At 32.7% G+C, this 24936-nt stretch overlaps 1 protein-coding gene across 16 annotated transcripts in view; it reads left to right on the top strand.

Moving 5' to 3' along the window:
* The window catches only part of ADGRL2 (adhesion G protein-coupled receptor L2), a 199088-nt gene that overhangs the window by 137033 nt on the left and 37119 nt on the right, over positions 1-24936 (top strand). For 12 of the 16 annotated variants that reach the window (XM_070786237.1, XM_070786239.1, XM_070786234.1 and 9 more), the window contains exons 4-10: positions 4892-5001; positions 10954-11754; positions 18082-18375; positions 18913-19016; positions 19850-20035; positions 20858-20896; positions 23750-23933. In XM_070786237.1, coding sequence (XP_070642338.1) covers positions 4892-5001; positions 10954-11754; positions 18082-18375; positions 18913-19016; positions 19850-20035; positions 20858-20896; positions 23750-23933 — 1718 coding nt within the window. The remainder of the gene's footprint in view (positions 1-4891; positions 5002-10953; positions 11755-18081; positions 18376-18912; positions 19017-19849; positions 20036-20857; positions 20897-23749; positions 23934-24936) is intronic. The other 4 variants (XM_070786240.1, XM_070786242.1, XM_070786248.1 and 1 more) reach the window with 1 other exon arrangement.

The raw sequence follows: 24936 nt of genomic DNA, 5'->3' as shown, positions 1-24936 counted from the left end.
TTATCTTAATTTCAAAAAATACTGTAGATATCTTAGAATTTAATTTTGAAACCTAAGAACATTGACTACCTCTAAAAAATAAAATAGACTTATAATACTTTGAACTTCTTACCATCTGCTAATTGTGATGGTTAAAAGATACTCTAGATATTCCTGAAGGTATTTTTCTCTTACATACTCTGCACAAACCTAGACAATATCACTGACTTTAAATATCATACTTTAAGTTTTGCTAATAAGCAGGTATACTGGTACTCCATTATACATGGAAAGTAATCTAATAGACCATTAATCTCCGAAACTTTTTGTTTTATTTTCTTCAGCTTTTGAGATGTACATTTAGCTTTATTTTTGAATATAATTTTTCCCACTAGAGTAGAAAGACAGGAATGATTTTCTAAATAATTTTTTAAATTCAGATGTTTTTGCTCCATTTAAAGCAGCTCTCTGGCCTTTAAAGCAGGATTTTGGATTTTCTGTGTGGTGGGTTTTATGATTAAAATGTAAATTTTATGAATATTAGTATCAGAAATAACTATATTCTAGTATCTCAACTTGATCATGTTACCAAGTATTTATTATTAGATTTATTTTACTTTACATATGGAATTCTAAGGATGAGTGTTACATTATTTATATATTTTAGGTTTGAAAATTAGAGGAAGAAACATTTAATATGATAGAAAGTTGTAACCTAAAATAATGCATAGAAATAATACATAGGTGATTTTTTTAATGGTGCTTTTAAACCAGTGATGTGAAATAATGTGTAGCCTTTTACCTAAACATGCAAACTTTGTGAAATTTTTAGAATGTCATTAGAACATTAAACATGACTATATGCTTAGAATTTGAGATTTGAGTACATATATAGTTTTACATTTACTTATTCGATGATGTTAAATCATATATTATATCCAAGAAATTGCTTAAAGGTAAATTTTTGTAAGGACTGCCTTTATGTCCCTTGAGTTCTTTCTAAAAACAATAAATAGTATGTTTTCCTGTAGTTGAGCTACTTTATTAAAATGTGTTTGAATAGATAAGTCAAAGGTTAAATATAGAAAAATTTGCAGTGGTTTCATTGGGTTTTGATTTGATTTCTGTTACTTTTAATGACATCTTGTGTCTAGGAAACATAACATATTTTTACAGATTACCAAAAATTTTATTTCCAGGTGTATTTAGTATTATATATTTTCATTAGCTAGGAAAAGATTACACTTTCCCTCTGTTGTTGAAAATGGGCTCAACATATGATATATACATGTGCTTAGAATTTGTACTTACTGAGACCTCTCAGGTTAGGAATCAAGGGATCCTTGATTCTTATGATCAAAATTAGCAATAGAAGATACGTTAACATTGTAAACTGTACCATGTACTTGCTGCATAAATCATATTCATCACTAAAGGCTTTTCTATGTCACTTGTATTTTATTAAGACTTATAGAGCAAAAGCATGTGTTCCCATATATAATCTAGTCTTTACTTAGGTACCTAAACCTGCCTCTAACCCAGTGGTCCCCATAAATCAGAATCATCATTGGAGCTAGTTAAAGCAGATTCCTGGGTACTAACTCCAGAGTTTCTGAGGCTGTTAGTCTTTAGTGGGGCATGAGAATGAATTTCTAACAAGATCCCAGTTGATGCTCCTTGTCTAACAACCATATTTTGAGAACCAGTGCTTTAACTATCCTAACTCATTGTGTATCCTTACAAACATCTAATAAAATAAGTTCAGTTATTTAAAAGCTGAAATGTTTCTTTATGAGAACAGTAATTCCATTTCCTTCAAGTCATAATTTAAGTCCACCTATTTAAAAAACCCAGTTTATCCTCTTCTGCCTTGTTCTTATTCATACTGAATTTTTATGTTTTGCATTTAAGAAAAGTATAAATTTTTAACAGAATGAGTCCCCATGGTATTACTAAATATACTGATACTTTCATTGTTCATATAGCCATACCTTTATGATAAATCTTTTTCTCTGGAGGAAGAGAGAAAAGCTCAAGCCTGGAAATGTTCTTAGGGCTGAGAATGCAAACAGCTGAATGCCTTTCCTTTCTGGGCTTAGTTGTGACTTTTTATTTTCATTAGAATGAAAACTTGAAGCTGAGCAGTTGGTGGGAATTTACTTTGCCTCTGTGGCTAACTAATTGCTTTCTTTTTCCCTGTCTTCTTAAATAATAGCAGTTTGTAGTTTTACAGCCTTACTAACAGCATAATGGTGAAGGAATTTTGGGATTTTTCTTAGTACTAACAGCTCACATAGGGTATTTCCTTTTTCCTTGATCCCTTACACTTTCTGTATTTGGAAACTTAAGACTACTTGCTTCATTCATAAAAGAATGTACATAGTCTGTATTTTTATTTCCATCATTTGGTCCTCTAAGATTTTAGGTTTTCTTTCCCATCAATCAAGATACTGATATGCAAATCTGATATTCTAGCACCTTTGTGTTCCTCTTCTTGCTGACCCTTTACTATTTTAGTACCCATATTCCTTTTTTTTTCCTCAAGATCATTTTCTTGCACTTCTGATACGTAAAATAAACCTTTTTGACATCTTAGGAGGCTGTGAATTCTAGAAGTCTGTATAACTGTATTTGTAGGAACTCCGTTAAGTTTCTTAACCTTTTCAATTTTACTTAAACACTTAGCTCTAAAATTAGTACTTTTTGCTGTCTTGTGCAGTGTGATTATTAAGTGAAATAAAAATTGTGTGATATAAATTATTATAATTGCTTGTGACATTAATTTGAACTTGTAATTGTGGTCAAATGACTAATTCAGAGTTATTCAGAAAAAGTAAATATGAGCAATTATTTTTCATTTTATGGTGTTTATCTTCTTTTAAACAAATTAATGAAAGCAATACTACTTATCTTTTATATACTTCCTGCAAACATATTGTGACATTGATTGTTATTTTATCAGGTTTCTATCATGAGTATATTTTGAATAAATATTAAGATTGTTTTTATAAATATTAAAACATGGCAGAGCTTTGTTGAGTGGCTATAACATGTATATAGAAGGGGTATATAAAAGGGGTATCTAACCCACAGGAGTTTAGATTTCTTTGTTTTTGAGAAGTCTGAGGGTGAGATAAAGGGAGAATCTTTGTTGGTATGAATAAGTACAAGCAAGGAAATTAACGATTTTAATTTTTGATGGGGACTAGATTAGTGGTTGAGAATTCTTGAGATCAAGAAACTTTAAAAGAAGTGATGAACTCTTATGAAATTAAGAAGAAAGTGAACCAGTTGAAATAATAGACATCGATCTATTGAGAAATCTTAAATCCATTTGTGATTTAAAATTTTAGGATATCAAAATTTTCCATGAGTCATGTTAAAATAATACATTTACACTAAATGGAGAAGCACTGGCAAATTTCTTTAAATGATTGAACCATTTAAGAGAATTACTGAATAAAGGGATTTGTGCATTAGTTTAATATTTGTATAAGCAATTTTAGTTATAATTTACTTAATAGTTAAAGCATCCACTTGAAGTTCATTTTATTATACCTTGACCTATAAAATTTGCATAATTGATCCTATAGAAGTTTTTAGGTCTTGCTGCTCTGCAGGGAAAATCAACCTGGTTTGAGCTGAAGTGGCTCGAAGGTTCATGACTTACATACCCACTCCTCTCTGACACAGTTCTCCTTCCCCTTACTTGACTTAGTTGTGCTAAAAACTAGGCTTTCGTTCTTTATTTGCCATTCTATAGTCTAGTAATGCACTATGGAATGTCTTACACTCAAATTATTAAGTAAATTTTGTTAAAATGCTGTTGTTCTGCTTGCTTTGTCTTCCTAATTTATATACTGACAGAAAATATGGTAAGAACCCTGCAAACGTTCCATTGGGTTGTAATCAAGTCAAATTTAAAAGAAATTAAATTAAAATTAAATTTAAAAGAAAGTTAAATTTAAAAGAAAGTTAAATTTAAAAGAAATAGTTCTTGCCTTTATATAGCTTATAACAAGATCATTGGGACAAATTCATAGAACTTAAATAAGTAATCATCTTGCCTAGAATTCTAACTTAATTCTAATAGTCTCAATGACAATGTATCATTGACAACACAAAATAAGAAAATACTGCCAATTGGAATAAATAGGGCATTCCAGGTCTCATATTAGTGACATTCTTTTTAATGTTGTATTTCAGGGAGTGTTAATTTAGAAAAAGTGACTGTATAATCATATGTTGAAAATATATTGATCTGTGAAAATAGTGAGTGTAACGCAATGCTTAGACATTCACTATGTACCAGACACTATGCTAAATGCTTTCAATGCATTCTATCATGTAGGTAGGCCAAAAGCACGGAAGGTGTAATCCGTTGGCTTGGTATCTGGTATTCAAGAGTGTATAATATCTGTAATAGAATACAACACAAAAACCTGATTTAGAGAATAAACTTAAAAACCTGGCTCTTTCTTTGTTTTAATATGTTTTCAAAATTTATTTCCACGCTGTTCAATTTATGACTCCATCTTTTGTTCAGTTCCATTCTTCTAGGTGCAATTTTAATTCTTAAATATAGTAGGAAACCAAGTAAGTTTTATTTTCAGTACATGTTGAACATGTCAAAAACTTCAATTAAAATGTATACTAAAATAACAGAAAACTATCAGTGATTTTCTTTTTATTTCCAGTTAAAAATTCATTGTGACCCATGATACAGAGGTATGACAACATAAATAAAATAGGACTTTTTGTATCTCTTTATAGTAAGCTATTATCAGTAGAATTTTTAAAAGTTATGGTACTAGTTGCTTAAAGACAATATGGATCAGTTATCTATTATATTTTTATTAAGAATAAACAAATACATTGTTATTCCACAAGTTTGATTTGTTTTGTTTTCCAGGTGCAACAATCGAACACAGTGTATAGTAGTTACTGGGTCAGATGTATTTCCTGATCCATGTCCCGGAACATACAAATATCTTGAGGTCCAATATGAATGTGTCCCTTACAGTAAGTATGAAGTTTATATTTTTCACTTTCTACAGCATTTCTCATTGATGCTGAAAGAGGACCCATATGAAAGAAGCATATGTTTATGGCCTACAAAACTATTATGCATGCAGAGCACTAACAGACTTGGGCCTCCAATTAGCTTCATGAAGTGTGGAAGGAAGCCATAGTGTGAAGCTGGCCAAGTGTCTGTCTGTGTTCTTAAGTGTTTGGCTTTTAAGGCTAGTGTTTTTCCAGAAAACAAACTTGAATTAGCTATTCAATAGGGCTGATAGAAATCTGTACTTTTGCCCAATACCAGTTGCTGACAAATTGGTTTGGCTCACAGTTTTCTAAAGAAGGAACTGACTTCAGTTTTAATAGTAAGCTACTTGAATGGCTACCTGCTGTTGTGGTAACTTTAATGCCTGGTAAAAGCTACCACTGCAGTTAACTGAGGCAAGTGCTTTCCTATTTGTCCCTTGTTCTTAAAGGAGCAGTCCTTTACCAGATTTGGTGATAAAATCTTAACCAAAAAAAATAGATGTAACAAGTATGTAACACATTTTTAATTTCTCAACATCCATTTTTAGTAATATCCTTTAGCAGGATATTTAAAATTTAATTGGAAACTTCATAAGTAGGCTTCAGCTAATAGTGTAATTTTGTGTAGTTTTCCTTCTAACCTCAGAATTCATACTTAGAATTGTATTCTGCATTTTCAGTAGGAAAAAGCACTTTAGATGATTAAAAAGATTAAATATATTTTGTTTGGTATTGTTCTTATCACCTTTACTTTTTAAATTAAAAAAAAATATATATATGTGTCATGTCACCTTAATTCACAGGCATTTGAGTTAAGAATTCTTTAGCAGAAATTTTATTGATTTGCTTTAGGAGGACTTCCCTCCTTAAAAAAACGATGGACTCTAATAGTGAAATTGCTTTTTCCAGAACCTTAAGAACTAGATTTCTATGCTTAAACTATCAATATTTCTGAAAACAAAGGGCCAATTTTAGATAACTATAGTATGTCCAGTATGGTAGTGATACATTCTTACACATCCCGTGAAGGCGCTGTCTCTCTTCTCTGCCCGCAGTTTTGATAAATTGCCTTTGTGTGGGGGATCAAAGGCCAAACACAGATTATCTTTTCTTTTCATTCCTGCTCTGTGTTCCTGTGTTACCGTGAAATGGATGCTTTTTATGTTTTCAGTATTTTCTATACCATTTGTAGGATTGGAAGCCTACTGAGTGCACTGATCTTTATATCATTTCTCTTGTGTGTAGTGTTGGTGGCTCACATAATCATTCTCCTGTGCCACTAGAGGAACATTGTATTCTTTGGAGCTAACCAAAATTTTGTTCCGTAAAGTCACTTTCGCGTGAATTTAGCATGGTCTCTGTCCTCAAGTTAGAAAAGGAATACAGCATCCATTCCCACACAGTGGAATCAGTCAGAGCTGCCAAGAATTGTCTCTCTGGAGCCAGTTCCTGTAACCTAGTCTGTAGATCAAGAACAGTGTTAAGAAAATATTATTTTCAGACTTTTAAGTTATTTCTTGTGCTTTTTAAGAAAGGAAAGTGTGGATATCTTCTGGAACATCTAACTTTCAAAATTTTACTTTTTCAGTTCTCCAGAAGTGTTGTACATTGTGCACCAAACTTGCAAATAGCTATTCTCAAGAGAAGTATTTGTTTTTTTTAGTGTCTGTCCTTTAAAAAAAAAAGACAGTAATCAATTTGCTGTTACCTTTCTAGATATTTGCACGAAGCAGAAATAAGTCTGTGGCTTTGTAGAAACTACTCCTTGCTAAAGAATAGAAGTAATTATACTTCCTATATACCGTACAGTGGTGACACACTATAAATTCCAGGACTTTCACTGCCAATGATCTTTTTAGATAGTTTTGATCTTATTTTGGGTCTGTGTTATCTCCTCAATCTCTTTTCCTCATGCTTCTGTCTGTTATAATCATCTCTCATACTTGGTTTTATTTTAATCTCCTAGCTTTCACTTTTCCCTTGTTTTAATAGTGTTTTAGTAGGTTGTAATGTTTGCATACTCCTTTTATCCTTTGCTTAGTTGATAAAAACTGTCACCAACAAATAGCATTTATTATGTGTCTGTTATCATCTGGCTTTATGCCACTGTCTATCCTGAGCAAATGCCTCAGGAACATATCCATCCCAAACTATTTTCTCTTAGTTTAAAAACAAAAATTCAGAAATTTTCCATGATCTCTGAAAATTTTATAGTAAATTTATGCAACAGAGTCCATTACACATGCTGTAGTTTGTTTTACTTTGTATGTTTATAGACAGACACGTGTATTATATTTGATTAGTAATTGAATGAATATGCATTTAAAACAAGTCATAAGGATCCTATGCATAAAGGAGAATAATCAAATCAAAGTTTCCGTGTCCCATAGGCATGATTTGTTTTTGGTTTTTGAATCCTCTTATTTCAAATTAAGTTTTTAAAATTATACCATAAATTTAGCTATGTTTTAGTTGATGAGTAAAAAAAACTTTTACTATTGATATGTCGTTATTAATGAATAAACAAGATTATTTAGAATGAAATAGTGTGTCACTTCAGATACAGAGTATGTAGGTTTTGTTTCAGTCGACTTCTTGTCTTCAAAACTATGTCCTCCACTGTTGTTAGTGAGTCATGTGTTTATGTTTGTTCTATAGCATAGTAAATGTATTGTTATGAATTAATTCGTACAGCCGCTTAAGAAAAGTTACAGCATATATTTGTGATAAAAATACTAATTTCATTAGCTTTATTGTATTTTTCTGGGTTGATGAAATTTTGACTAATTTGACAGAGCTATATATCTTTTAGGTTGTCATAAAAATCATAATGTGAGGTCTTTTGTTTTAAATATCCATATTTTATACACTTTATCAATCATCAAAGGTTTTAATTTATTTTTACTTTTACATTTGGATGTTACTTCTCAGTTTTCATTAAAATTGTAAATTTTATGTATAATATATATCCATTTTATTTTTTATATAAATGATACCAGTTAAATCATAAATGAAGTCTTACCTATTTAATATTTTGCATAGTAACTGCACTGTCGATTTAGTGTATCAAGTAATAAAACTAACTCAGCCATTTTCAATTAATAGAAAACAAAATATACTTTCTACATCCTTTATTGAACTTGTTTTAATTTCTGTTTTAGATGCATAACATATTTTTAAATTTATTATTTCCATTCTTTGCATTTAATTGATTTATTTGAGTAAAATCATCCTTTCCTAAAAGGAAAGAATATAGCTGTATATAGAGTTAGTCTGAGCAAACTCACCACTAATGATTTCTTTTATCCTTATTTTCCCACCACGCCCCTTCCATTATTGATTCTATGCAGGTATAATATTGCTCTTCACTGAGCAGTAATTTTAGGACTAGTGGTTAATAAAGAAAAGAATTGTTCCATGTCAGTAACACTGAATTTCATTTTTACTGGATGTAGTCAGATTTACTCATTAATAAAGCAAGTATGTTTCCTGAAAGTGGTTAAATTGACCAAGTTGGATTGGGGCAGGGTCTCTTAATGTGGGTGGAAGGTTTCCTATGACAAAACTCATTTTTCCCTAAGGTATTTCAGGAGGTCAGTATTTAATCTTGATGAATTATTGCAATTTAAGAAAAATTAATCAAGCTAAGGCATTTAATGAAATGTGCAACTACAGTATCTTTGAGTACCCATTTGGAGTTACAGTATTGACACACCCTAATGCATTTTAATAAGGGAAGAGGGGGAATCACAGACATTAATCTTATCACTTTATGAAATTCAGGCAACATACTTCAAAGCCTACATACAATCTAAAATAATATTTTATAGTTCATAATTATTTAAATATTGTTTACCAGCAAGGATATTCTATAGCACACTTCGTAACTTTATAATCTATTTCTTTAAATATCTTGAAGGGAGGATTTTTTCTCCTGTAACTCTACTAATCAGGTTTGTTTTATGAAAGCATTTACCTTTCATGGGGTCTGTGGAAATCAAGGTATTTGCTTTGAATGCTCAGTATGATTGTTGCATGCTAGCTTGCTTTTGTGTAAATTGATGATGGTAGACAATGTCATAATAAGCTAACCATAATTCTTTCTTCCTTTTTCTCCTTGCCTACTGTGCTTGCTTTTTCCTTGTATGTATTTTGCTTACTTTTTTTAAAAATAGATTTTGTATTACAAGTTTAGGAAATGTGATGTAGAGAATTTAATGAGAATTTTATAATATTAAGTAAATATATGTGTAAATAAGTAAAGTTACTAATTATAGTGGGGAGGAAAAGTATATTATCTTACCCCACCCTTTAATATAACTATTGGGATAAAGGGGGAGGCTTATATATTCCTGAAAAGGAGGCTAATTTTTTATAGTTAAGATGGTTTTTTCTAGAAGCAGAATTTAATAGAAAAAATTGAAACATACTGAGCTGCATAATTATATATTTCTTCTAACATACATAACTTTGAAAAATGTAAAAATACTGGTATTCATTACATTTGACCTGAGCTTCAAAATTGAATTGCCATTTTGTAAACATATATCCTTGTTGTTATGTTTACCTAATTTTAGTCAGCTTAATAATGAGTTCACATGATAAGATAAATGGAAATAACACAGCCTATGCATGCAGTTGTGTCTGTAGCATACCTATTTAAAGTAAAACTTAGTAAGAATGCTGAGTGACTTTGGAAAGGCAAGAGTCTGTATACCACACATTAGTGAAGAGTCTCATTATTTATTCAGGTACACTAAGTGAAACAACATGCCAACATATTTGTATTGCCTCCTTAATCTACTAAAATGATTGATCCATGTTCTTTTATGTAACTTTAGTATCTTTCTCCTGCTAGGTTTTCCTGTTGTGTGTTTCTCTTTATCCAAAGTAGTGCAGCTCTTATTCTTCCTATATTTAGCATCTATTACAAATTCAGTCTTAGACTAATAGTCAATTTATTTTAATCTTTTTTCTTTTTTCCTTGCACTTTTTTTTTTCTTCCGATGCTTAAAATAGAAGTGGAGCAAAAAGGTAAATAACGTATACGGTTTGAACCCCAGCTCCTTGTTATGTGCCTTATGGATGTTACCTCCTCCCTTCCCTTCCCCCACAACATTCCTGACATTAAAACACAATCAGCAGGATCTCATAAATGCACCTCATAAAGAAGTCAACTGTTTACATTGAAATTATATGACTGCTAAATCTGGTGATGGGGTAAAATTTCTGAAGTCGGCGAGGGGGAGCTGTCCTTTCTCTGTTTCTTTTCACCCTTTACCTCTTTTTCTGACCCCCTTGGATATTTTATTATTAAAGTGTCATCTTGCCTGGCTTCCAGAACCCTCTCCATAGCATGCCATGGTTACAGGGTCTCCTGGTCGTTTCATCACTGCTTTCCTTGTATTTACTTTTCTCTGCTTCTAATTGCATTTTCTGAATATTTATGTTCCTTCAACTGAAGTACTCTTGTTTTCAGTCTAACTTCCGTAGAAGTTCTAAATAAGCCTTCACACTGGACTTTTTGTTTTATTTGCTTTATTTTGGTGTTTTGCTTTTGCGGGTTATAAGTGGGCTAAGGGGGGGAGGGTGCAAAGTTTGGTCTAAAAGTACTTTGTTCACTTTTATGCACAAAGCACAAAGTTTTGAAACATAAAAGAACTGTAAGATAAAACACATAGCAAAAGTATAAATTGTTAGCTCGATTATGAATGATCTTAAACTTTGGTTTGTATTTGTGAAAATAAACTTGTGCATTGATTATGGCAACTTGAAGAAAGGTAGTATTTGTCTTAAGTATAAATTTTGGTAAAATTAAGTGTTAATAAGGTGAATTTTTCTTTTTTGACCTATAATCATGGAAACTTATGCTTCCTTGTATAATCTTTTAACTTTGCTTAATTCTTGTTTTTTCTCTATGAATGATAGTTTTTGTGTGCCCTGGGACCTTGAAAGCAATTGTGGACTCACCATGTATATATGAAGCTGAACAAAAGGCAGGTGCTTGGTGCAAGGACCCTCTTCAGGCTGCAGATAAAATTTATTTCATGCCCTGGACTCCCTATCGTACTGATACTTTAATAGAATATGCATCTTTAGAAGATTTCCAAAACAGTCGCCAAACAACAACCTATAAACTTCCAAATCGAGTAGATGGTACTGGATTTGTGGTATATGATGGTGCTGTCTTCTTTAACAAAGAAAGAACAAGGAATATTGTGAAATATGACTTGAGGACTAGAATTAAGAGTGGAGAGGCCATAATTAACTATGCTAACTATCATGATACTTCACCATATAGATGGGGAGGAAAAACTGATATTGACCTAGCAGTTGATGAAAACGGCTTATGGGTCATTTATGCCACTGAGCAGAACAATGGAATGATAGTTATTAGCCAACTGAATCCATACACTCTTCGATTTGAAGCAACGTGGGAGACTGTATATGACAAACGAGCTGCCTCAAATGCTTTTATGATCTGTGGAGTCCTTTATGTGGTCAGGTCAGTTTATCAAGACAATGAGAGTGAAACAGGCAAGAATGCAATTGATTATATTTACAATACCCGATTAAACCGAGGAGAATATGTAGATGTTCCCTTCCCCAACCAGTACCAGTATATTGCTGCGGTGGATTACAATCCAAGAGATAACCAACTCTATGTGTGGAACAATAACTTCATTTTACGATATTCTCTGGAGTTTGGTCCACCTGATCCTGCCCAAGGTAAGAATTTTACTTGCTAATGCTTATATCTTTTATAAACAGTTTATTTTTAAGACTTAATTTATCCCTCTTTATTTTCTTCCCCTTTTTGTAGTTAAAGGGCAGGTGATAATATTGTGGCATTTCAAGTTGTCATATAGTGTGTACATTTTAGCCTTATTTTGGTCCATTTTCTTTTTCTGAATTTCATTTAAATGTTGGTTTCAAAAAATTGTCACATCCTTCGTCAGTTTAGATTTCCATTGCTAAAAATGTATTGCCAACTACAAACCTGTTAGTTTTGTGTGTTTTTTTCCTACCTGACTTCTGAATTGATTAGAATCTGTGTGCAGACCTCTTAACTTCTTGGCGCCAGTGGTTAAAGGAAATGTGTGTTAGGAAGTCCCAGGAGAATTGCTAGGCTTGATGTACAGTGCCAGGCATAAGTGTTCTAAAGTTTTGGTGTCTGCTGTCTCTAGATCATCATGTAAAATTACATGTTTTTATTTCCCAATAAATTTGTGATGGTATTAGGTCAATATTTCTGGATTTTAACTGTTACACATGGACTAAGCACTAGATGATCCCAAGTATTGCTTTATGAAGACAGTTCTGCTAGCATTTTTAAAATTTGTGTTCTCTTTAAGTATCTTTATAAAGGATCATTGCTTTATAAATCTTTGGAAATATATTTTAGTTTGTCAAGTTACTTCAGTTCTGCAGTAAACAAGTTTTGAGGGTAAATTAAGTTTTGAATTTTCATTAAAATAAGATTACCTCATACTCATGATAAAAGAATGATCTCTTAATATATTATTATGGAGTTTACCTAATTGTAAGTCTTTTCTAGTTGAACAATAATATTTGTATTTAAAAGATCTGAATTATTTTTTCAATTTTATGAGTTAATTGAAATTTTCACATTATTGAGTTATTTCAGAATTGTAGGAACCAGAATGTTCTTTGGAGTAACTAAATCAATCTCTTCAACAAGGTGGAACAGGAATTAATATCTTTTTCCTCTGTTAAAGCAATATATAACCATATGCTTAAACACAGCTACATATACATATACATATTTTTAAGGAATAATGTAACTTATTAAGTCAGTCAGTAAGTAAGTGACTTAGTAAGTCACCAAGTCCTAAATATTGTCATAGGCTTAGGACTACAAAAGCATGAGCCATTGTAGTTGAATTCTAACTTGAGTTATAGAATATGAAATGTGTGATTTTTCTTCATACCATATGGGTAGTAATGACATGCCTTAGTGCTGTGCTATGCTGTGCTTAGTCACGCAGTCATGTTTGACTCTTTGTGACCCCAAGGACTGTAGCCTGCCAGGCTCCTCTGTCTATGGCAACTCTCCAGGCAAGAATACTGGAGTGGGTTGCCATGCCCTCTTCCAGGGAATCTTCTCAACCCAGGGATCACACCCAGGTCTCCTGCACGGCAGGCAGATTCTTTATCATCTGAGCCACCAGTGCAAGCCCTCTTTTTGTTTAATTCATGTATATCTAGAATTTGTTGGCTAAAAATTGTAGTAGTGTGCCATTGATAAACTTTCAACAATGAAATCTTCCATTAGGTCATGAAAATCTTTATTGATATTATCTTAGTATCCTTTATTTTTAAATTCAGACATATCTTTTTCTCTTGAGGCCAGCAAGGGATAGTTCCTATATCTCAGCTGTTTTCCTAAAAGTTAGTACCATGGTTCTCTCATATCCTATAGTTTTGTAAAAGGCAAAGTTTAGTAATTGACAGAACTTGACATTGTAAAAGGGTCTTCCCTGGTGGCCGAGTCGGTAAAGAGTTTGCCTGCAATGCGGGAGTCCTGGGTTCAATCCCTGGGTCTGGAAGATGCCCTGGAGAAGGAAATGGCAACCCACTCCAGTATTCTTGCCTGGAGAATATGTATTAATCTTTTTTTGTAACCTGTATTGCCCTCACAGTTGTTAAATGTTTCTTGGGTAGCAGTAAATCTCTTCCCCTCCATTAGGAAAAAAAAGTAAAAAAAAAAAAAAAAATTAATGCCGATTATAATTAAATAACTCCTAAAGTTGAGTACAGGTTGATTGAGCTCAATAAGGAATCATTGCCCGCCTCCTTGTCACAGAGCACTTTATGGAATACAAGATGAGTAATAATGTCACTTTCCACTTGTGGCATATGTTCTAGTAAATAATTTGACCCATTTCAGATGAAAAAATCTTTGATAATTTTGGGTGATTTTTGAAAAGAACAGTTACTAGCTTTGAAAATGAGAAACTTTGCCATATGTGGTAGCTTTATTCCTACAGCAGTGTTGTGTTATCCAAAATAGCCATTCTCATATATTCTCAGAAGGTGAAAGTCCATACTGACTTCTTATTAAACCATTAGTGGTAAAAAGTTTTATTTGACCTAAATTTTTCTTGCTGATGTTTGAAGCATATTCTCTTATTTGCTTGCTCTTCATAACTCATCTTCAAATGCTTTTAGAGAGACTCCTGCCTTGCTCGTCCAAGATGTGTGCTGATATCTAACTGCATGTAAATGGGGCCTTGCAGAACTATTCTGGCCCATACATTTAGGTCAAACCAGTAAGCCACTGCTAGCAAGTCTATGTACTGGCTTTGCTATCATGTATGTAGCCAAGATATATATTGTGTTGTTAAATGGATAATTTTAATTATGGACTGTTTCACACTGTATTAGCTGCAGTATTTTTCCCTATATAAATCCATGCCTTCCATTCCTAACAGCACAAGTATGTTATTACTTTGCCTTCATAGTGCTTTCAAATACATCTTCCTGTTTTCTTTAAATTTTTAGCTTTCTGTCTTCTCTACTTAGTTAATTTGCTCCATTATCCTAAACTAGATCTGTTTTTTCTCTTTTGCTTTCTTCCTCTATAATGTTGGCTTAGGGAAAAAAAGCCATTTTGGTCATATATTAACTGTTTTCTGTGTCTTAATCTGAATTGATTTATACTTACTTAATCTGTCTGCAGATTTGTTATCCGAAACATTATGGAAAAATATTGTCTTGAGTTCTGATGGTTTCTGAATATCTGACTTAGAGTAATAATGAAGCATGGCAAACAACATGAGGGACATTTTTTTAAGAGAGCCAGTTAGATTTATTATTTAAGAAGTGTTTAATATAGAATATTTCTTAAAACATCTTCCCGCTGATAATGAATGGTTAATTAAAAGATGATTGGTGTTTTTAGATATTGAATAAGGGTAAATTTAATAAATCTGCTGCAGTTTTTGCCTTACTAGACTATATTCTCACTCTAGCTTGTAATAATGGATGAATTTGGGGACTTGGAAGAGGGAAATAACTACCCTCTCATTTATCATAAAATACATATTATCTTTAAAATGTTTTCACATGGGAAAAAGCTGATAATAATTAGCAAGTTCTTAATAAATAACTGGCATAGTAAATTTAACCAGTCTGTTTGTTGAGGTTTTCATGGGTACTTATTAATATATATGTGTATTAGCATTAATGTCACTGTTTCTAGGTCTCTGTACTTAAATGATATATGGTAGGTAGAATGCTAAGTCATTTAATCTGTGTGTTGATACAGCACCTGATAACTCTGGGAAGGCTGTGTACAGTAGGGTTCAGATTTACAATATAATTCTATTGTGACTTGTCATGTTTCCTATTACCATTTATAGGAAGTTCTTGAGTTTTGAGCCTTTTGCCACAAACATTTCATTGTGAAACTTTTTACTATTACTGTTTTAGTACCTTATATTCCCACATTTTTTCTTCTTTTAGAGATTTACACAGAGCACAGTGTCAGTTAAATGCTCCAAAATAAGGACATATTGCTTGTGGGGTGTCACACTTTCTCAGAGTCTATTAAAATCTTTTGTCTAGAAAAGTAAGATCATAACATTTAAGAGCATTATGGACAAGTGACCTTAAACTGCTTAACCTCCTCCAATGCTTAGTTTTCTGTTTTGTAAAAGAAAGATAATCATAGTGCCTACTTCATGGGGTTGTGGTAAGGATTAAATAAGATGATCTGATGATCCATGAGTGATGATTAACACAGCATCTGGTACATAAATGCTGAGTAAATGTAAGCTTTTATCATCATGGGGTGCCCTGTTGTGACCTGTCTTCATCTAAGGAAAGAAACATTAATTTTTATAAATATCTCCTCATCTCTAGCTTCAGTATTAGAAAATTGCTTTTTATTGAAGTTCTTAAATCTTGTCCTTGCACAGTTTTGTAGTTGTCCTCCTAACGGGTTACATTTTGCCACTTAAAGTTGATGTTCAATACCCCAAAATTTCATTGATTCACAAGTGAAGAATGTGTTGCTTAAAGAAGTTTAACTTCTTTTAATGAACAAAAGATAAAAGATATGAAAATATATTATCAGTGACACATGGAAATGGGCTACAGAATATTTCAGAAAGTTTTGTGCATTTAATAGAGGTCATTTTATTGCCTACCTTCACTCATTTATTTGAATCTTTACTGATGCTTAGCTAACAGATCACTAATTGTATATTGTTAATACATATTTCAGTCATTAAATATGTACTAATTAGTACAGTGTCAAGGGATACATCAGATGGGGTAGCATTAAACCATTCTGCTCTGCCCTTTTCTCTTTGCTCCTATTTCCCACCCCCTTTAAGATTTGATTCAACAACATTCATTTAACACTTCTTCAAAAGATTGTGATGCTTTTGACAAATGTTAATTGAGAAAGCACTGAAAGCTTGGCTGCATTGTAATCAAAAGAAAATTATGAGGTTTAACAAGATGTCAGGCAAGTGCTTTACAGAAAAAAGATAAACAGGTTTGAATAGGTTTCTGCAACAGCTGGCTAGGCATGATGCTTGACTAATGTACAAAGGATTCTCTCATATGATTAGTAACCAATGCCTTGGAAATAAACCAGTTGGTTAAGAAGTTTCTCTAGTGAAAAGAGACTGTCAAAAATGTATCTTGCACTTATTGGTAACAAGAAGTTTCTCACAACTAAAGAACTAGAAATAGGTGTACACTGCTTTTTCTGATAAACTTAGCATACTCTGTCATAGAGTCAGAATTATGCAAACTATCTAGGGACCAGAGCTTAAAATACTAATTATGTCAGTGATAATATGAACTTGTTTTCTAAGAAGTTTTAATGTTCTAGTCTGGTTCTTATGTGTAGCAAAACCATAAAATAACTTAATGTTTTATAAGATTATCATTAAAAATAGTTACTTTTAATTTGCTCTACTTGATTTAAATTTAAAGCCTCAAAATTATAAAGTCTTAAGATTCAGTAATCTAAATGTTGATAAAACTTTAGTGTGATCACCTAATAGATTTTAAACGATGCCATTAAAGTTTTACTGACAGAATTTTTTTGTTTTTTAAACTAAGTGGTCATTAATGAAGGAAAACATTAAACTCCATTCTTATTTTAACCTAATGGATTTAACAGTTTAAAAATAATGTTGGAAGTCCAGAATAACCTTAAATTTTTTTTCTTTTTAAATTTCTGCTTGTAAGTGAGTTAACTGTAGGTCCTTTTAAACTCTCTGTTAATATGTAGAATTGGTTTTGAATTAGGCATAATTTGGTCCAACTTGTTATCTTGATGAGATTACAATATAACTTCTGATCAGAACTAGTTTCTTTTCATATCTATGTTTTCAAAAGTAAAGATGTCAAAGCCTCAGATGTTTCCTTAGTAAAACAGAACAAGCATGCCAAGCTTATCTTCTGTTTGGATCTAATCAGCCATGCTCAAAAATCTTTCAAGCAAGAATGGCTGCTGGGTGGAAAGATGTCACAGTATTTGTTTCCCTGTAAGATGTAGAGTGGGTGACTTGAAATTTTCTATTGTCCTATTTGTATGTAATGGTCAGACTTTTGTTGATAACTTTGAATTTTATTGTTTCAGAGTATGAATTTGTATATAAATGGCTTTTTCTAAATTATGTATCTGATATGACACCATATTTGATATGTATATTGAAACTTTATATTAAACTATCCTGCATTTCCTGTTAGATGATATACGTTGAAATTGTACATAAAATGTTTTACCAAATATTTCATTGAGAAGTAAACCTAGGACACAGTCAGAGAGCAAAATCTAGGGTAGAACCCAAACTGCCAGTCGCTTAGCCAACAATATGAATGAGTTGGAATAAATGAAGAGATTCATTCTTCTTCCTACCCTGTGGATATTCTCAGTGATCCCATTTTGTTGGTTTGGGATGGTTGTGTTTTTTGTGTGTGTATGTGTGTGTGTGTGTGTGTGTGCCTGTGCAGACGTTCACATGAATGTGATGTGTGTTTGAGATTAACATACTCATCTCTTTTCCATAGTGCCTACCACAGCTGTGACAATAACTTCTTCAGCTGAGATGTTCAAAACCACAGTATCAACCACAAGCACTACTTCACAGAAAGGCCCCATGAGCACAACTGGAGCTGGATCGCAGGAAGGAAGCAAAGGGACAAAAGCACCTCCAGCAGTTTCTACAACCAAAATTCCTCCTGTAACAAATATTTTTCCCCTGCCAGAGAGATTCTGCGAAGCATTAGACGCGAGGGGGATAAGGTGGCCTCAGACACAAAGGGGAATGATGGTTGAACGACCGTGTCCCAAGGGAACGAGAGGTATTTCTGTCAAATATTGATACTACATATACTATTAAAACTTTAAGGAGGTTCTGAATTACACTGAAGTGATTTTATTTGAGGAAAAAGATATTTACAATAGCTAACTTAATTGTTATTTTGTTACTTTAGTAATATAGCACATGTAGACAACTTAAAAGTTTTGAAACTATAAAAGTCTTTTAAGATCAGGCTTTGAATTCCCGCTCCTTCTTCAAGTCCTAGGTCAAGCCTGAGATTTAGGCCCATGGATTCTCTAGTGAGACTGCCTAACAGCTGTGTTTCTCATTGCAAAGTATCATTTTGGATGAGTCCCAAGAAAAAGGGCTTTTTGTTTGTTTGCTGTAAATGTCTGATATTTCTGTGCCGACTTTATATTTACTGTTTATATTCTGCTCTTTGTCAGTTATTGTCAACTACTTCCATTAGCGTTTATTCAAAATTTAACACATGGAGTAGAATCATCATAGTGGATTTCCCGAATGCATGCAGGAAAAATGGTTTCAATTTCACTGTTGTTTTCTGCATCTGTTGTAGGAACTGCCTCGTATCTCTGCGTGCTTTCCACTGGAACATGGAACCCTAAGGGCCCTGATCTTAGCAACTGTACCTCACACTGGGTAAATCAGCTGGCTCAGAAGGTTGGTTGGAACCTTTTAATATGATACACATTGGTGATTAAGGGCTTTAACTTCTAACATAAATAATTTAGCTTTGTATGTTAAGACCAGCTTCGATGTTCTTTGTTCAGTATGAAAGTAAAAAATTATGCATAGTTTTGTCTGTAAACTATTTATTCAAAGTTACATATGTTTTAGGGCATGCTGTTTTCTATGTGAAGCTTTTTAATGAGTACATACTTGCTTAATTTCATTCATATTTAGTTTGTTCTGTTTCTTTTGATGTTCGTAAGACAAATAGTGCACTGGCCTAATAAATCAAATATCATTAAGTTTGCAACTGAATCCACAGAATGCAAGCAGATGTTCATATCACAGCTGATTATGACAGAATAAGTAAAAATGACTTTAAAGGCATTAGTAACTTTAATACAGTGCAATGTAGTGACATTTTAGTTTTACCACCTTTCTGAAAGGCAAGCAGTAGATAATAACCCTCAGTGTTATACTGATTACATTCTGACTTAAATTTCTGGATCATTGGAATAAATTAATAAGATTTTTAAGCAGCAGTTTAAAATGGTTTCAGTGAAATGAGAGAGTTGTCTCAAAAAATTTTTAAAGGACTTTTTTTCTCTTTTGTTCCCTTTAAATGCCTGCCTAAGAATTTCTTTTTGAGGATCTAAGAACCTTTAATCATCTGAAATAAAGAGAAAGTTATTGGTCTCAGTTAGTTGCAGATTTTGACATGTTTGTGTATATTTTTCTCACCACAACAAAGATCCTAGGGAAAAGAGCAAGAAGCCACAAACAACAAGAAATCTTTACTGAGATAATATAAACTCTCATTTCAGATTAGAAGCGGAGAAAATGCTGCTAGCCTTGCCAATGAACTGGCTAAACATACCAAAGGGCCAGTGTTTGCTGGTGATGTGAGTTCTTCAGTGAGATTGATGGAGCAGTTGGTGGACATTCTTGATGCACAGCTGCAGGAACTGAAACCTAGTGAAAAGGATTCAGCTGGACGGAGTTATAACAAGGTAGGTAGAAGCTTTCTGTTATTTTAAAGTAGATATTTTGTATGTCTGCTCTGGATTCTTCGGCAGTTGACTGCCTAACTTTTGGTCCCGATGACACACGAATAGAAACAAAACTTCTAATTTGGTTCATATCTCAAGAAATAATTGTAGTTGTGAAAGCAGCAACATGCACTCCCCTTGCTGCCCCCAAGATGATGCTAATTACCTGAGGAAAGGTTAGTCGGTGGTAAACTTCATCTACCTGGTTGTTGTCAGTGCTCTCACTTTGGAAGGCATTATCTGCAATCGGAGAGATTGTGTTAAACAACTCATATACTAATACAGGCAACTCTTGTGATTATAACAAAATTGTAATGCATATAGGAGTGTTAGATACTAAAAAGTTGTTTTCAATATTAGGTTTGGGGAGAAGGACAAGTTTTTTTTGGTAGAAGTATGTGTGTTAGCGCTACAAATTTTTCTTACCTTGTCAAAAATTTGATAGTTATTTTAACCATACTATAAAGTGTTTATATGAAATTCATATGAATCTGAAATCTGTGGCTAAAACGCCTTTATAGGTTTTTTCTTGCTTTTATCACATATTTTGTCTCTAGTTTTATCAAGATACTTTGCATTATTATATTTAGTAAAATAAAGCTAAAAGCTGTAAATGCATGGTCTTGGCAGTCAGTATAGACTCACAGAAATCCAGAGGACTACAGTACATAATAAACACTGAGCTCAGGACCACCAATTTAATTTTTGTAGGATTTCTTCTTCTTTCCCTGTATGCAACAGATGAAAATCTAACCTCTGATTTTCTTTTCTTTTACTAAAAAGCTCCAAAAACGAGAGAAGACATGCAGGGCTTACCTTAAGGTATCTCTCCTGTGCTGTCACCCTGCTTTCTCCCTTCTTCAGCTTCCTGCTACGCTTTATCATCTTGCTGCATGAACCAATGTATTTCAGTCTTTGATAATTATATAATGTGCCCCATATCAGCTGTATAAATGTTTCTTTTCCCAGGTATATTACTCTCAGAATAAGCAAATAGCTTATTTTTATATTTTTTGGTGTTTTTGCATTCATCCAAACATACAGGAATTTAAATGAAATATCCTCTGAATTGGAAAGTAATCATAAAGTCTTGTTATCCCCTGTTGTCATCTCTGTGGATTAAAAACAACTTCAGTAAAACAGCTATGATATATTCTTGGCAGTTTATCATATCAAAGACTGTATAGTCATAATGTATGTGCATGAAAAAGTCACTGCTTTCTTATCTCTGTGGTGTACTCTTAAATAAAATAGGCTTTGTTTTGAAATTTTAGGTGTCATTACTAGAATCAGGTTGATATTGGGAGGGGCTACTAGGAATAAAACATAAGTAATGTGACTGTACTGTAGATATATATGTTTTTGTGAAGGATAATAGGAACATAAAGCCACCGTTTGCCTCAGAATCTTTTTCTACTGAAGCCAATTTTCCTCGCTGGTATATACAAGTAAAATAGGAAACATGGTGAGGCTAACCATAGAATTATGCCAAGCTAACTGTATGATAGATCAAAATAATAATACTACATTGCATTTTGTTTTATTCTGTGAAGTTTAGAAGTTCCTTTTGCTGGGTATATTTACTTTCTAACTTTACTCATCTGGGGACCATATTCCTAGTCAATCAAACTTTGAAGAACTTGTTTATATACGAATGAAAACAAAACAAAAGAACTTTGTAAATTTTGTAGAATAGAGATTAGTCAGAAGCTATGACTTCACCAGTTTTGGTTGGCAAGATCTGGAGAAATAATAGCATTTCACTACCTAGTAATAGACATTGTTGGATCTGAGAACTTTAAAAGAAAAACCAGTGGGAAAGTCTTTTTTTAGGTATTAATATTTTGAAAGTCCCTTATTAGACTGTTTAATGGGGTCAAAGAATTACATGCTGAAATTTATAGAATTTGTCATACTGAAATTTTCAGCTCACCTTTAAGGTGTTAGTTAACGTGTGAAATGTAGTAATTGGTATGTTGCCCAGGATGTATATCTCAGTGGGAGTAGAACAGCTTTTTTTCTTTGGCAGGGAGACTACTTCAGGAATATGATTAGCGTAATGATCATTTTGATTCCACTAGAAAAATACAAATGATAATAAATAAGGAGCGATTCAAATTAATGAAAGCATGCCATCAGCGAGTTATGTGTATAGGTAGTAAATTTCAGCATGACCTTAATTTCTGACCAGTGTCGTTTTCAGTATGTCTCAAATGAGCTTCTCTGTTCAGATAAGACTAATAAAACACCTTAAATTACAAATTAGAAGCTGACTTACACTATGCAAATGAAACAAATTCCTGCTTTATGACAAAGGATTCATTTGTAGCTTATATTAGAGGCTCCAGTCTGTATTTCTTGGTAACTATTGAATCTGGCCTCAGCAGACCACTTTCTATTCCACTCCAGTTAATGGATGCAACAGTATCAATGTGAGCATTTTGACAATTTTATCTCCCAGTAGAGATAGAGAAAAGCCTTGGACTCCACTTGCAAGTATCTTCTACTTGCCAGGAAGGTCTTGGTGACTCACATGGCAGACAAAACAAGGATATTAAGATGGATTAAGCTAATTAATCTGACAGTAGCCTCAAACAACTTTTCCACCTACTCATTTCAATACAATACCTCAAACAGGCCATTTTTGTTGTGTTTGTACAATGTATGTTCTTTTTACTCAATGATTGCCAGTAGATCAGAGCAATTTATATTTGGGCTTAATGATGCACTATGACTCAGTACATGGAGAAAGAGTAAATAAACTTAGTGATTTCAGTTATTAAGCCATAGTCAGTGTACAGCTACAGTAAGTATCAGTGCAAAAGCCAACTTTCAATTTCATAACTGACTGGGTTACATTTTTATTTTATATTGTTTTGCGTGGTAATACACTAAACCTGTATATATGAATATTTATAACATATTTATAAAGACTTTATTTTGCCTTTCTGTTTTTATTAAATTATTAGTCAGACTTTAAATATTTTGACTGTTTTCCTGATCCCCTTAAAAACAGATCATTGTTTACACATGATGGTATACTCTCTGGTGTTTTTAGCTAGCCAGGGAATTGGAAGAGTGGAAATGTTCACAAATAATTTATAAACTGTGAAGTCATCTTGGTTTTTTCTCAGTGATAATAGTAGACAATGTTATAAGGCACAAATTTGGACACTATTTTAGTTCAGGTTCCCAAAACCAACATGATTTAATTTTCAAGCAAATATAGTAGGCTACTCTAGAGATACCAATGTTTTCTATTTAGAACATTTAAGTCTTGAGGTTATATGTAGGAATGACCATGCATGTATGTATAATACCTCAGATTAAGAGCTGACACTGGTTTTCTTTCTTTTCAATGATTGAGATACGATTAGATAAACAGAAATGAGCTGTCTCTTTATACTTAGTCTTTATAATGAAATAGTAGTTTACTAATCTTCAGTTAGTTCTATTTTGAAAGGGTCAGACATCAAGTTGGCCAGATAGTGTGTTGTCCAGGTATTTTTCCATAAGAGTAAATCATCATATTTTTATCTTGATATAATAAAGTATGTGTAATATGATAAATACTACAAGATTGATAAATATTACAATTTCACTAGTCAGTGATTGAAAATCACCTTGGTGTACTAGAAGCAGTCAATACTAATGATGGTCTTCTAATGGATGCAGGCAATTGTTGATACAGTGGACAATCTTCTGAGACCTGAAGCTTTGGAATCATGGAAACACATGAATTCTTCTGAACAAGCACATACTGCAACGATGTTGCTGGATACATTGGAAGAAGGAGCGTTTGTCCTGGCTGACAACCTCGTAGAACCAACCAGGGTGTCAATGCCCACAGAAAATATTGGTGAGTGAATCTATTGTCAAGTTTAATTTTTATTTAGAAGATAGATGTTTAAGAGAATTATGATTCCATTGTGAATCTTTTGAGTTATTTCCAAGTGCTAAGCTTTTCTTTTGTCAAGTTATGTTTGTCCCTTAATAAGAAATATAACTGATCACATTCATAAAATTAATGCAAAAGCCAAAGTCTATGTCTTATGAAAGTTGGTTTGATGTACTTTTTCCCAACTAAAAAATCATTAAAGGAAAGAAGGGTTTAGAGTACTTAAATGCCAGAATATGGATTGCTTAAGTAGTGATAATGCTTGCTATGGAACTAGGGCAAATGCTTTTCCATTTATATGGTATGTTCCTAATGAATTTAAATTACTTTCTGGAATGTGTTCTCCCAGTCAAATATTTTAGGCACACAGATATGTGAGCCAAATGTTGATATTAAACACAACTGCTTTCAGGTGAAAATGTGGTCAGTGATGTACATCCCCCATACAGCAGAATGTTCATGCTTTACAGATTGCAAAATAGCTGCAGATAGTTTTGGGGGATCATTTAGAATTTAAATGCTGGCAGTGAGAGGCAAGAATTCACTTTTGATGATATTTGAAAGAAGTTCCATAAGTTCAGTGAAATTATACTAATGAATTAGTATAATTCTATACTGATTATACTATAATATATAATGTATATATACTAAATATATAATGATTATACTATAATCAATATAGAATTGACTTGTCAGTCAGTATCGGCTTGACTGCTTTAGAATTGTTATTCAGTGTGGTTGGGCTCAGATGAAGTTTATAGTATCCCTTAGTAAAGTAAAGAAATTTCCAAAGCGTAAATGTGAAAAAAAACCAAAAGGGAACACAGACTACTCTGTCATTGAAAAAATGTATTGGAGCAGCAGATATTGAATGAAGTTCTGCTATCTAGGATGCCATATCTTATTGCCTTAACGTACCTACTGAAACATGGGACTTTATATTTAAAAATGCAGAAAAGCAAGT

Source organism: Bos indicus, chromosome 3, assembly GCF_029378745.1.
Source record: "Bos indicus isolate NIAB-ARS_2022 breed Sahiwal x Tharparkar chromosome 3, NIAB-ARS_B.indTharparkar_mat_pri_1.0, whole genome shotgun sequence".
Taxonomy (NCBI): Eukaryota; Metazoa; Chordata; class Mammalia; order Artiodactyla; family Bovidae; genus Bos; species Bos indicus.
This window is presented reverse-complemented; position numbering and strand designations above follow the sequence as displayed.